We start from the raw sequence: 14,282 nt of genomic DNA on the forward strand, positions 1-14,282 counted from the left end.
GTTCCCTGCATTTGTGCCACATTGCCAGTGTATTCTCTATTTGTATCCAATCTTTCCACTAATGCTATATGTATTTTGGGTGACTGTCCCTGATGCTCACAGAGAGAAAGTTTTGTAACTACTCTTTTTCTAGCATCTTAGTCTTTGCTTTGAGAAAATGTAATTATGTCTACTATATGACTATTAAAGGTAAGCACTCCAGAGAAGGCTCAGCTATGATATTCGAAGCAATAACCTACAGAATATACTTGAACCTGGGGTAGTAAGCTCAAGTAGTCCCCTGAGGACCCAATTTGTCTCCTTTGAGGATTCAGTTTCAAAAAGGTAACCCAAAGGAGGTACTACATATAAACAACACCATAACCTCTCAGTTAATTAGTCTCACAAGCTGCAATGAATTCCATTTTAGCCATATAAAATTCTAATCAGTCATATACAGGAATAGTTATATCCTAAAATTGACCATAGTCCATAACTGCTTAACCATCAGATCCAGAATTTTGAAATTCCTCTATTTGACCACAATCTCCTATCTTTTAATCTCTTTTTCTGTCTCTCCCCTTTCAAACCTATTCCTTGTTCATTGTGACCTCCAGTACCTCCACCACTCCAACCCTGGTTTCCCTTCCCTCTTTAATAATCCTGATCCTATGATTAACTAGTTAAACATTCCTTTATCAACTACACATAGGCCCCCTTGACCTATTTGTCCTGTCTCCAGACATGCTTTGTTAAACCACAACCCTGAGTTACCTTCCTCTATTCCTATTTACATGATGCTGAATATACTGAAGGAAGTCATATAATTATGCCAATTAGGATCACTACAAATTCATTATCTAATCAAGATCACTAAATTTGCCCTCATTTCTTCATGGCAATCCTTCAGTTGCCCCCTGATGGACTGTCACACCATCCACAGTGGCTATCCAAACCTTCTTATCTCCAATTCATACCTCCTACATTATTCCCTCCTTCCCCTCTCTTGGTAGAGGCAATGACCTTCTATGTCCCTGAGAAAATAAAACCATTATTCATTTAATGTTCATTTATTAAGCACCTAATATGTTCCCAGGTTCTATGCAAGGTGCTGGGGATACAAATGTAAAAACAAACCAACACTTGTCCTCAAGGAGCTTACATTCCTCTGTACACATGTACACAATGTGTTGTGTGCTCCCACTTTTCCCCCACTCCACACACTCAAACACCTTCTCATCCTTTTCTGCTCATTTTGCCATTACTTCCATCTCCAAGGAAAGATGCGAACCTTCTTGACAAAACTAATCCCTCCCCTTCTGATCTGATCCCATCTCTTTCTGTCCCAGGAACATGCTAACATAATCTTTCCCTCTCTTTATCTCATCTTCAGTCTCTCCAAACCCATTGACTCTTTCTCTACTGCCTACAAAGAGGCCCAAGTCTTCCCCATCCTAAAAAAAAAAAAACCCCAAGACTTTCTTTGATCTTGCCATTGCCTCAGCTGTCTAGCTCTCTTTTCTTTATGTCTTACCCAATCATCTCCTTCTTTTGACTCTCTTCTCTTCTCAGCCAAACTCCTATAAATAATGGTTTATAGTCATTGCCTCTATTTCCTTACCTTGCATTCATTTCTAAACACCTTGTAATCTGACCTTCAACTCAATCACTAGACAAAAACTGCCCTCTATGAGGGTACCGATGATACCTCAATGACTAAATCCAATGACCTTTTCTCAATCCATGTACTTCCCAGCAGTCAAAATTGTTGACCCTGTTGACCACTCCCTCCTCCTAGATACAGCCTCCTTCTTTAGCTCTTTCTTTACGATCTTCTTAGCTTTCTGTCCACTCCTTTTCAGTCTCTTCTGCCAGACTACCATCCTCCTCTAACCCATTAATTGTAGCTCTCTCCCAAGGTTCTATCTGCTCCTCTTCTCTAATCCTCATGATGTTTTCAGCTCCCAGGAGTTCAATGATCATTTCTATGCAGATGCCTCCTAGATCTATTTATCCAATCCCACTCTCTGTCTTAAGATTTAGTCCTACATCATTTGGTCCCACATTTCCCAAATGGAAGTCCTATAGGCAATGAAAAAGCAACAAAATGCATTCTATTTCTCCCAAAACTCATTCCTCCTCCAAACTTCCCCATTTCTGCTAGGGGCAACACCACCATTCTAGTCCAGATTCACAACCTCAGGTTATCCTTGACTCTCACTCAACCTGCCATCCCCCATATCTAATAATGTGCCAAGTTTTATTGATTTGACTTCCACAACATATTCCACACCCACACAGGCACCACTTTAATTCAGGCTTTCATACCCTCTCACCTGGGCGTTGCAATAGCCTCTTAATTTGTTTCCTTACTTGTAGTATCTTACTGTTCCAACTCGTCCTACACATCGTAGCAAAATGTACATTCTTCAAATACAAGTCTGACTATGTCATTACCTCATTAAAGAATCTGCAGTAACTTCATTCCCTCCTTTCACTGGACCATTGATTTAGGGCTTGAAGTAATCTTACAGGCCATCAAGCCTTCATTTTGAGGATGAGAAAACTGAGGCTGAGAGAAGTTAAATAATTTGCCCAGGGTCACACAACTAGTGTCTTTTTGAGGGGCCCAAGGTCTGACATAGGCTACCTCAAAAGGTGGTTGTGAGTTTCAAATGAGTTAATTAATGTTCATAGAGCGCTTTGTAAACTTTAAAGGTCCTTGCAAATGTTAGTTACTATCTGATCCAACTGCTCCCTTTTACTTGTGAGGAAACTGAGGTCCAAAAAGCTAAAAGGATTTATCTAGTCAAATGTGGGTGCTCATACTGAAAGCCCAGTGTTGTTTTCAACTTCATCATATTTTTATTTTACAAGCAAAATGTGCATAGGCATACAATATATCCTCAACCCTTCTCCCATGATCCCTATAATCAATGAAGGTTACAGTACCACTGAGATTGTCTTTAATATTTGAAGACGGTGAGGATATATGCACTATCTTCTCTTCTTAAGAATAAACACCTTGGTTCCTTCGAGCAGTCTTCATATGACATATATTACAAGGAATCAACATCAAATTCCATTCCAGTTTCTGGTGAAAGGGTCTTGTTCCCCTCCCCCCACCTTTTTTTTGTAATACCCAGAAATAGTCTATATTCTAAAGCAGTTGATACAGGATTTCTCCCCTACACTCAATCAGTGCTCTCATGATGAGTCTCATGGCTTGTGCTCTCTAATAGAAGGCACATGCGTCTGGAGCTTCCAAAGAGCGCTGGCAATGAGGCATCTCGAGGACTCCTTCTTCATTCTCCTCCCCTCACCTTCAACCTCTTCTCAACGTCTCATCAATAATGTGAGCCTTAGACTTTCTCTTCGCTTCTCTGTAGAATTGACCCAATAACTTGGGCAGTTAATTTACAACCCCTTTGAACTATAAAGAGAGTAAATGTGGCACTACAGAAAACAAGCTGGCCTCAAACCCAGGAAGATCTGAGTTCAAGTCCCATCTCTGCAATTCTGGCTATTTGACCCAAGGCAAGTCAGTATCTCACTAGTACTCACAACTCTTCGAGGTAGGTATGGTTATTTTCCTATTTTACAATTGAGGTAAACCGAGGTTTAGTGACTTGTCCAGGATCACACAGCTAGTAAAGTGTTTGTGGCCATATTTGAACTCAGATCTTCCTGACAGCAGGCCCAACACTCTATCCACTACCACCTACGTGCTTAGCACTTAACAGACTCATGAGTTCCCATTAGTTCAGTTATCATCCCTATACAGATGATTTCCAGATCTATATAACCAATTCTCAGATCTATATTTTCAGAGCTAGTCACACTTCTCCAATTGCCTCCTAGACAGCTCAAATGGATGTCCTATAAGTATCTCAAACTTAACGTGATAAAAACAGAATCATCTTTCTTATTATCTTTCTCCCAAAACCATCCTCTCCTCCCAAATTTCTCATTACTGGTAATGATACCAACTTCCTCCGGTTCCCTAGGCTTGAAATCTCAGCATTAACCTTGACATTTCACACTCGCCCTATATATCCAATCCCTTTCCAAGTCTTGTTCTTTCCACTATCAGAAGGTCTATCATTTATGTCCCCTTCTCTCCACTCATACAACCACATCCCTAGTTAAGATCCTTATCACTCCTTACCTAGACTATTGCAACAGTCTTCTAACTGGTCTCCCCCTACTCTCATCCATCCTCCATTCAGCTGCAAAGGTGATTTTTTTTTCTAAAGCATAGGTCTGACTGTGTCACCATTGTGCCCGGTGACCCCTGTGGCTCCCTATTTCCTCTAAGCTCAAATATAAAGTTATCTATTTGACTCCCACTGCCTACCTTACCTGTCTTCTTCTACCTTAGTTGACAGTACCACTACACAGGCCTACTTGTCATTCCTTGAAATAGTACCATTTCTATGCCTTTGGACTTGATGCCCCCCATACCTGCTTGCATGTTTCAACTCCCTCAGCTCCAATGCTCAATTTCCTTGGCTTCCTTCAAGGTTCAACTCAATCTTTTGCAGGAAGCTTTTCCCAGTCCCTCTAGCTGCTAATGCCCTCCCATTTCAGATTACCCGCCATTTACATTACTTCTATTTCTATATCTTATATAAACCTAGTTATTTACACACAGTTTCCTTGGCTCTCCTCAAGAGCAGTCATTGTTTTTTGCCTTTCTTTATATCCCCAGAGCTTAGCACAGTGTCTTAAACAAACCAAATACTTAATGAATACTTGTTGATTGACTGACTAACTGACCCACTGACGACCTGTCAATTCCCTAGGGAGCTCTCTGATACTATAGGTTTAAAGAAATTCCTGACCCACATGGGTAGAAAAAATTTCATCTTCCAGATATTCCCTATATTAATGAAATCACAGGTCCCTAACCCTATCTCTGTCCCTATCCTTGGACTGAAAAATGTCTAAGGGAAATAGCTCTACATCATATAAACACAACATAGGAGGAATGAGGCAAATTCTCTGCCATTAGTAAACAGGTTGTTGTTCCCCCCCCCCCCAATACCACCTTTGGTCAGGAAAATAGCCACATTTAGCTCCCACATCTGAAAGATCTAGTATCTCCACTTTATCACATGGCAAAGCAGGTCCTTTGTTTTAAACACATGATTGACACCCTTCTATTGGGGCTGGGTCAGATGTGCCATCCTGGAGGCACAGGGAGGGATCAGATGACCTCTAAAGTCCCTGATAGTCCTATGACCTGTCAAATAGAAATGCTGTTGGGTCCTTGGGTTAAACTAATAGTAGCCAACACCTTACCCCAAACACTACCCCAAAGCCCACAGTTGCAATCCTCAGCCTCTGGCAAAATCGAACCCAAGATTGATCAGTGCTCCTGGCCTTCCACTGGATAAGGCTCATGCCTGAGTCTAACTGAAGCATCACAGAGAAGGAAATAGTAAATTGGGCAGCCTGGCTGTAGAAAAGGAAGGAGAGGGAGTAGGGCTGAGCTTGGTTGGTGATGAATCAGGTCATCAGACCCAGAGGGTGTCTCCTTCCTATCTCCCATGTGCAATTAGTGACTGAATAAAAGGTTACAGGTGTCCAGCCATCAGTCTGCCAACGGCTGCTCCACATACCACTTCTTCCTGTTGGTGAAAGAGGTGAGTTTCAACCCTTTTCTACTGGGGAAGGGGGGGTAGGGGAGAGGGCACCTTTAACATCCCAGGTAGTACATTGCTTTTCTGTTAAAAAAAAAAGTGGGAAAAAACTAAGGAAACATCATTACATGCTTTTGTTACTGATACTAAGTTGGTGAGTACAATGGTTGAGGTCTATACAATAATAATTACTGTAAAAATGGTAACAATGATGAAATATGTTGCATTTATGTAGCCCCTCATAGTCACAGGATGTTTTAGAGATATTATTACTTCATTTGGTCTACACAACAACCGTGTGAGATAAATAATATAATTATTATCTCTAGTTTATAAACAAGGAAACTGAGAGCAGGGAGGATGGGAGATTTGCTCAAGGTCCCCCCACTTCATAAATGACATTTCCGAAGCTCAGACTCAGGTCTTCTGACTCCAAGGCCACTGCTCTTTCCAGCATTCCTTTGGGCCTTTTAAGTTTCAAAAAAGTATTTTAAACTATTTGGCTGACACAGGTACAAATATTTAGCAAAACAAGTTGGATCACTTTGTTTCACACACAGATAAAAATTTTTAGATTAAAGTCATTTAAATGATGGTTGGGCATGGGGCTATAATGACTCAGGGGCTAGGACTGGCCCTGTTTGATCAGCAGGTGATTTTATCACAACATCTTTCAAACACAAGCAGGTGCTTTCTGAAAAAACAGCCTTAAACTGTTTGTTTGATGTTTCCCTTTACCTGTCTTTTTATCTGGATAAAGGGAGGCTTAGATCATTGATGTTACAATTAATGTTTTTCTAGCTATATTCAAGAAGCACCTTCTCTGTGAAAGCTGACTGTCCCATGGAGCCAGGAGCTCCTTTGGGCAGGAAGTCTCAGCCAGGAGAGGAAAGATCTTTATTCTTCTCCTAAACCATCATCCCTGATCTTATTAGTCAAATGCAAAACATGTTGAGAAGCTTAAAGTGCCATATAAATATTAGCTATTAGTAATCTTGTCATGGAAGAGGCCACATGGTACTGCAGAGGTGTTGAACACAAGGCCCACCATTTGCATAGGGGATAGAGCACTGAACTTATACCGGGAAGAACTGGGTTGGAATCCTGCCTCTGCCACTGTGTGACCATAGGCACTCTGAGCCTATCTGAGCCTCAGTTTCCAAATTTGTAAAATGATGATAATAATACCTGTAGCCCCTATCTCAGGGCAGCTAGATGGTACAATCGATAGAGTGCCAGGCCTGGAATCAAGAAGACTCCTCTTGCTGAGTTCAAATCTGGCTTCGGACACTCACTAGCTATACGACCCTGGGCAAGTCACTTAACCCTGTTTCCTTATCTGTAAAATGAGCTGGAAAAGGAAACGACAAACCACTCCAGTATCTTGGCCAAGAAAACCCCAAATGGGGTCTCAAAGAGGCAGACACAACTGAAAAATCCCCAATGTCTCATTAAAGAAAATGGACACTGGGTTCAGCTACTATACTTGTATATATTTACAAGCAGACTAGAAAAGGGAAATGGGAGACTGGGTGAGGAGGGGACAAGGAAGAGAGATGACAATTTTGGCATCTCTTTCTTAAGGAACCCAATCTGAAGAATAGCTTTTGTTTCTACCTTCTCTCTCTCTCTCTCTCTCTCTCTCTCAGCTTGTCTTAAACTGGTGAAAATGCCTCAACTCCTACAAGGTGTCATTTGTGTCATCGAGACATTCAAAAAATATGCAAGAAAGGAAGGTGATTGTTGGACATTAAGCTCGGAACAGCTAAAGCAGCTCCTCCTGGGGGAGATTGGAGAGTTTCTCAAGGTGAGAACTATTAAGTGCTACAAAAGAGAAAGATCTTGTTCTTTCTTCTTGTCTTGGGCCAAGATGGGCACTCATTTACAAAGGCATAAGTGATTTCCTCCTCATTCCACTCCTCCTCCTAAATTACCTGTGCTTATAGAACCGGAAATAATTTTTGTTAAATCAGTTTTACTCTATGGACTCACTTTGCTGATTATGTAAATTTTTGTTTTAAAAAACAACCAATAACCTGCTCTGCTAGACTGTCCATTGTTTCAGGAAGTCAGGTACCTTCTCAGGAGACCACTGAGTGTCTTTGGTCCAAAACAATCTATTCAACTTAACATAAAGTGAAAAGGTTTCTATTTCGCTATAATCCTATTTAGGATCATAGATTTGAAGCCGGAAGGGAACCAAGAAGTCACTTAGTCCAACCCCCTCATTTTACAAATGAAGAAACCAAGACCCCGAGAGATTGAATGGCCCAAGGTTACCCAAGCAAGTGACTGATGCAAGATTTTACTAGGGTCCTCTTGTTCCAAATTCCAGGCACTTTCCACATTGCCATTTTAAACACTCAGGGAAATTCTGGCTATTTCCAAGTGCTAGTGTTCATCTAAAAGTTGTGCTAGACATGTGACTACCCATTAATAAACTACTTTCTTGCTTTTTCTCCCCATAGCCATTTGATATTCTTACTGCAGGAACCAATTCAAATCTTTTGGATAGAGATGGCGATAATTCCATCGACTTCAATGAATTTCTCCTCCTGGTCTTTGACATGATGGATATGGTTTACCAAGACATACAATCTTTCCTAAATCTGGAACCTAAAGCAGAATCCAATACAGAGGAAGAGTCGTCAAGGGATGTGGAATCATGTGAGACCAGGGAACACTACCAAGAAGAAGCAGGACTGGGTCAATATGAGCAAAGACTGACAGGTACTGAATCTCCATCTCTGGTCAACCCCATAGAAAAAGTACCTGACACGCTAACCAAGGAGGACCCTCAGGATGATCTTGAGACTCCCAGATTGCTGGGAAGAGAAGTTGAACACAACCACCCTAAGAGTCAATTCCAAGGTGAAGGAGATGAGCAGAGCCCAGAAAGAATGCAAGTCCAGGCAACAGGAGGTGATCAAGTCCCGCCTGAAGAAAAAAGGTCGCCCAAGGAATTTGTGAAGAGAGCCTGTTCTCAAAAGGAGGAGAAGAGTATAAATGAGGGAAATGAAGTGTCCAGAGAGCAAGGTGGCACAAACACAAGGGATCAGCCAGCAGAACAGGAAGAGCAACAAAACATGGAGATTCAGAGTGTACACACAGAAGAAACAGCACAGAAAGCATCTGAGAGTCAAGAAAAGACCCTCATTAAGGAGGCTGGGGAACACACTGAGACACAAAAGCCATCATCCCAAGAGAATCGTGAGAGAGAATCAGAGACAACTGACCTGTCAACAGAGAGGGTGGAGGAAAAACTGTCTGAAACCAAGAGATTAGCAGAATGCAGGGGTGATGATGGGACTGCAGATAACCAGGAGCCACCAGTACAGAGAGAATATGAAACTCAAGACATACTAGCCAAGACAGAAGTGCTTGTAGATGAGGGGAAAGGGAAGAGAAAACCTGAGAACTCAGAAACAGTTGGGCAAAAAATAAATAAGGAAGACAATCAAATGGAAACCCTCACTGAACAAGAGCCTGATGGGAAGGAAAAGCAACTTGAGGGACTAGCAGGAGACAGGGACATTAGGAAAGACTCTGTAACCCCAGACTTAAAATCAGGAGATGATCAGAACCACCCTGTACACAAAGGACCAGCAGCGTCAGAGGAGGAGGTCACAGTTTCTGAAATAAGTGAACCAGAATTCTCAGGAGACAACAGGAGTGCCTCTGTGGCAGAGAGAACACCAGAAACAAAAGACAGGGTGCAAGGATCAGGACCGCAGGATAACCAGTCTGGAGGGAAATATGGGAGAGTCACTCAGACTCTGGACCAACCAAGCGAGCGATATGATGGACACAAGGTGGAGAATCAGAATGATGGGACACTCTCTGAAACATACAATAATCACGGAGATGATGAGAGTGGCTCAGCACCAAGGGACCTGCCTGCACAAAGTAACTGCCGGAGACAAGTGGATGCCCAGGAACAGCCTGACCAAGAAGATGGCAAGAATCCCCAGGAATCCTCAATACTAGATGACAAAAGTAGAACCCCCAAAACAGAGGTGCCAATAGACAGAGAACACAATGAGAATACCACAGAAGAACTAGAACAACTCACCGAAGAAAAGAAGAAGAAATCGTCAGTGGCTAAAACACCAGCCACACTAGAGGAGTCTGAGAGTCAGCAAGGGGCTCAGGAATCCATGAAACAAAAGGTAACAGCAACATCCCCAAAGACAGAGATCACAGATCCTGCAGATGATAATGAAGATGGGCAACTTTCCATAGTACAGGAATCAGAGGGAAAAGACCAAGGGAAAGACCCAGAGGCTCATGGCCCAGATGAAAAAGAAGAAAGAGAAGACTCTGAGAGCCAGGAAGCCCCATTAGAAGGTCGGGACCCAGAAACACAAGATCTCACCCTGGATTCAAGTCCTGATACCCTGAATCCAGTGAAGAGGGAAGACAATAGCCCCCAGAGGCTAGCAGGAGAAGGGAGGGAACAACGTGTGGCAAATAAAGAGGATGATTCTTCATCAGGGCTCTCAGAGCAGGTAGAGAGGAAAGCCAGAGACACAGAGCCTTGTTCATCCTCAGGAGATGAGGTACATTCCAACCCAGTATATGAAAATGTCCAGATGACACCTGCACAGCCTGACCTCCCAGCCCCCGAAGAGCGGCCAAGTCAAACTGATACAACTCAGGCCTTTGGCCCTGAATTGAGGATAGAGAGAGAACCTCAGAGGAGTAAGACTTCTGAGCACCCAGCCCCCCTTGATCCACTCTGTGGCTACAGACAAGAGCCAAGGCTTCAAGTAGGGGACCCTGAGCCTGATGAAGAATATGACAGCCAGCAAGAGACCCTAGCATCTCAGTCACGGGAAGATGGCCAGCCTCGGCAAGACCAGCAATAACAAAGAGATGGCAGCCCAAAAAAGTATTGATTATTATCAGGGAGAAACCGTCAATAGTGACCTTTGCCTATCAAAAGCCCACCCAACCCCCGCTCCCACCACACAAACACCCACAAACGTACACACACACATACATCATCATCATCATCATCATCATCATCACCATCATCATCATCATCACAATCATCATCATCATCCTTTAAGTCTCCATTCTGAATTTTTACAAAACCAAGTAGCAAAACATTTAGCCTTAGGAGTTACCATCAAGGAAAAAAATCTTCTAACCAAGTAAATAGTTTTTTTTAAATCTAGAATATGACATGGAGTGGTCCACAATGGGCTCTGGTCATTTGGGCATCCCTTCATCTGGGGATTCCTTTCCACTAAAAATTTTGAGGTTCTCCCACACACACTTTTTCCTTTTTTCTTTTTACATAAGATAACAGTTTCTTCAAATCATGTATTTTCAAGTTATTGAATCAAAGGGTTTTTAATGATGGCAATGGAGAAGTAGTTTCTGAACTATTATTTCACAACCAAAGTATGCTATTCATCCATGGGCACAGATAAGTTATTCTTCTAATAGAATTTCCAAATTCATTCTAAAATTCCATAACTCAGGGGAAATGGCCTTGCTTTTAGAATCAGATAACCTGGGCTTGAATCTCAGCTGTTGTGACTAACTGGCCTTAGTAAGGTTATTTAAACTTTCTGGACCTGAGTTTCCTCATCTGAAAAATGGGCTGGTTGACTAACATACCTCCCAACTTTAAATCTGCTCTCCTATGTATCCCAGATATTAGTGCTAAGACATTTCATCATTCTCTATCACCAGATTAATGACATTACCCTTAGCTTTAAGGGGCAGGTACAATAAGTCTCTTGAGTAACCTACTTCAAAGACTCTGGATCAAAAAAACAGAGTGTGAGCAAAATGGAAGAATATTTCGTGTGCGCCCAACTCCTACAGTAATTATGCATAAAACAATACCCCTGCTTGCTGTTGTCTTTTTGTCCAGACCTCTGAGCTCCCAGTGAGGAAATTCCCTCCACCAATGCTGCAACTCTCTAGGTCACAGAAAGATTAAGCAATTTGCCAAAGGTCAAACAGTCAGTCAGTCTTCATCAGTCTTGAAGTTGGTCTCCTTGCCTCAAAGGCTGACTCACTTTCCACTGTGCCACACTCTCTCTACTGATGTTTTAGTCCTGGCCTTTTTTATTCAGAATGCTGCATGAAAACTGAAAATAAAGTCTAATGATGATCAATTCCTTTTTTGGTCAATTTTTCCTTCATCTTCCTACCTTGCAAGAATCAAAAGAGAAACAATCATTCATGGTTACTAAAAATTATAGATGATTATATTTAAGGACAATGAGTCCCATCTGAGCTATCTGTTACAACTCAGGGAGAGGTCCTAGGAGCACTGTCCTGTTACTTCAATTTGGATTTTAAAAAAAGCAAGAAGGATATATATATATATAATTGTATATTGGCACAAATTCAAACATCATCAGATAAGCTGGCAAATACATTCTTCTATGCCAGCTATTTTGAAAAAGCATCCTTTTGTCAAAACAATAAGATTTATTAAGCATCTCTAAGTACCAGATGCAGAAAAGTCCTAGAAATACAAAGGCAAAAATAATGCCTGTTCTCAAGGAACTCAGGATCTAATATTGTAGGAAACATACCCTAGGATTTCAAACCTAGCTCACTGGGAGAATTGCGGTGTCATCGCTATAAACAGAAGGAAGAAGGCATGCATGTTGGTAAAAGCTGAGCAAGCTTTCTCCATAATGCTATGTATGTTCTATTCTAGGCATGCTAGGTTGTTTGGCTCTCATCTTGGTCATTTCAGCAATTCTGGTATTCTTACATATAAAGGATTACACCAAATCCATGATCAAGTTTCCCTCCACAAACCCCTCTCTAACTTACAGTATTAGAGAATTGCTTAAAATTCTAAGATTAAGTGACCTCCCCATGGTCATACAACAAGTAGGTTTTAGAGGCAAAATTTGAATTCAGGTCTTCTTGAGTTCATATCCAACTCCATAATGGTGATTAGTGCTTAGGGATCCTAAAATCACCCTCACAGATTTCTCCGTAATAATAAGGACCTTACTAGATGACTATGTCCCATTTAAAGATATATTATCTTACAGGGAAATGGTCAAACTAAAAAAGTCCAGAGAAGGATAATGAAAATGATTAAAAAGTTGGTGTAATATCATGGTTTCACATGCAGCATTCTTTCTTTGTCCTTTGTATATTAAATTGTTTTTGTTAGTAATGAGCAGGTTCATTTTTTTCTATTTTTAAATATATTTTAATTAATTAAATATAGATACATATTTTAAAACTTACTTTTAAAAATTAGTTTTTAAAAAGTTTGGGAGGAAAAATGTCTGTACACTGGAAAAAACACCAAACCAGGAATCAAAAAATGGAAGCCTAGTCACAATCTGCAATTTTCCAACTATGTGACCAAGTGACTTTTATCAATTCCCTGTTACTATTGAGGTGGGGTGGGGTGGAGTGTATGAGGTGTTCAGGAGGTCTAGCACATCTAGCTCAAGGGCTTGCCAAGCCCTCTTCAGGGCTGTTCATCCACCTCTGGTGTCCACCTCTCACCCAGCTCTTACCTGAAGCTCCAAGAAGCTATATCATGCCTTGCAACCACACCCTGGTAAAACTATTTCAGCAGACAGGCTAAACCAAATTCAAAGTAACTGACAAGCCTCAAACCTATCAGTGAGTTAGGGGGATGTCTGCCCTCAGCATGGGAATATGTCCTCCCATGGAATGGGCAGATAATAACAATTTGTTCCAATGGCCATGAAGGCAACTGAAACAGGCACTGGGGAGCACTTAGAGCTTGGCTGGACACCAAAGACATCACAATCATCCACTGTAGCCTGGGCCATCACCAGTCATCTTGACTTTTGTCTTGCTGCTGGACTTTGATGATTCTGGAAGAGAGAGTGAGGTTGATGACTTTGTGCAAATATGCCTCACATCAATCCAATTCATGTGCACATCATCACCTCATGATGTCACTGGTCTCTTAGAAAACGAGCAACAACTCTCAAGAGCACCACCATCCTCCCAGGCTCACAGCCAAAACTCTCCACTGGCACTCACACCTAATTTGTTGCCAGATCTTATTATTTTTATCTTTACAGCATCCCTCGTACATCTTTCTCTCTTCACTCACAAAGCTGCCACTATATAGAGACCTTTATATGGTGTTCTGGTCAGTCTTCCTGACTCAAGTGTCTCCCCACTCATCCATCTTCCACTCAGCTGCCAAAGGGATCTTCCTAAAGCACAGACCTGGCCATGTCATTACCTGCCTCCTGCTCAATTCAACAAATTCTTGGGCCTTTCTCTTTTCTCTAGGATCAAATATAAAACTCTGCTCAGCTATTAAAGTTTTTCACAACTTGGCCCTTCCCACATTTCCGGTCTTTTTATACTTTATTCTTCGCAGACTCTAGGCTCCAACAACACTGACCTTCTTACTGTTCCTGGCACACATTTTCTACCTCCTATCTCAGTGGCTTTTCATCGACTGTCCCCAATGACCTCCCTCCAGACTTCTACCTCCTGGCTTCCATGACCTCTTTTCTTTTTATGTAAATAATATTTTATTTTTCAAATTACATGAAAAGATAATTTTCAACATTCATTTTTATAAAATTTTGAGTTTCAAATTTTTCTCCTTTTCTTCCCCCCCTCTTCAAGTCAGTAAGCATTCTGATACAGGGTATATATATGCAACCATGT

At 41.5% G+C, this 14,282-nt stretch overlaps 1 protein-coding gene across 1 annotated transcript; it reads left to right on the top strand.

Moving 5' to 3' along the window:
* The first annotated feature begins 5,586 nt into the window (after positions 1 to 5,586).
* LOC114042854 (trichohyalin-like protein 1) lies at positions 5,587 to 11,747 on the top strand. Its single transcript, XM_027861601.1, has 3 exons — positions 5,587 to 5,627; positions 7,274 to 7,431; positions 8,093 to 11,747. Exons 2-3 carry the CDS (start codon positions 7,294 to 7,296, stop codon positions 10,490 to 10,492), a joined length of 2,538 nt encoding a protein of 845 aa, XP_027717402.1. The 5' UTR covers positions 5,587 to 5,627; positions 7,274 to 7,293; the 3' UTR covers positions 10,493 to 11,747.
* The last annotated feature ends 2,535 nt before the right edge of the window (positions 11,748 to 14,282 follow it).

Source organism: Vombatus ursinus, unplaced genomic scaffold (genome assembly GCF_900497805.2).
Source record: "Vombatus ursinus unplaced genomic scaffold, bare-nosed wombat genome assembly UNPS02014768.1, whole genome shotgun sequence".
Lineage (NCBI taxonomy): Eukaryota > Metazoa > Chordata > Mammalia > Diprotodontia > Vombatidae > Vombatus > Vombatus ursinus.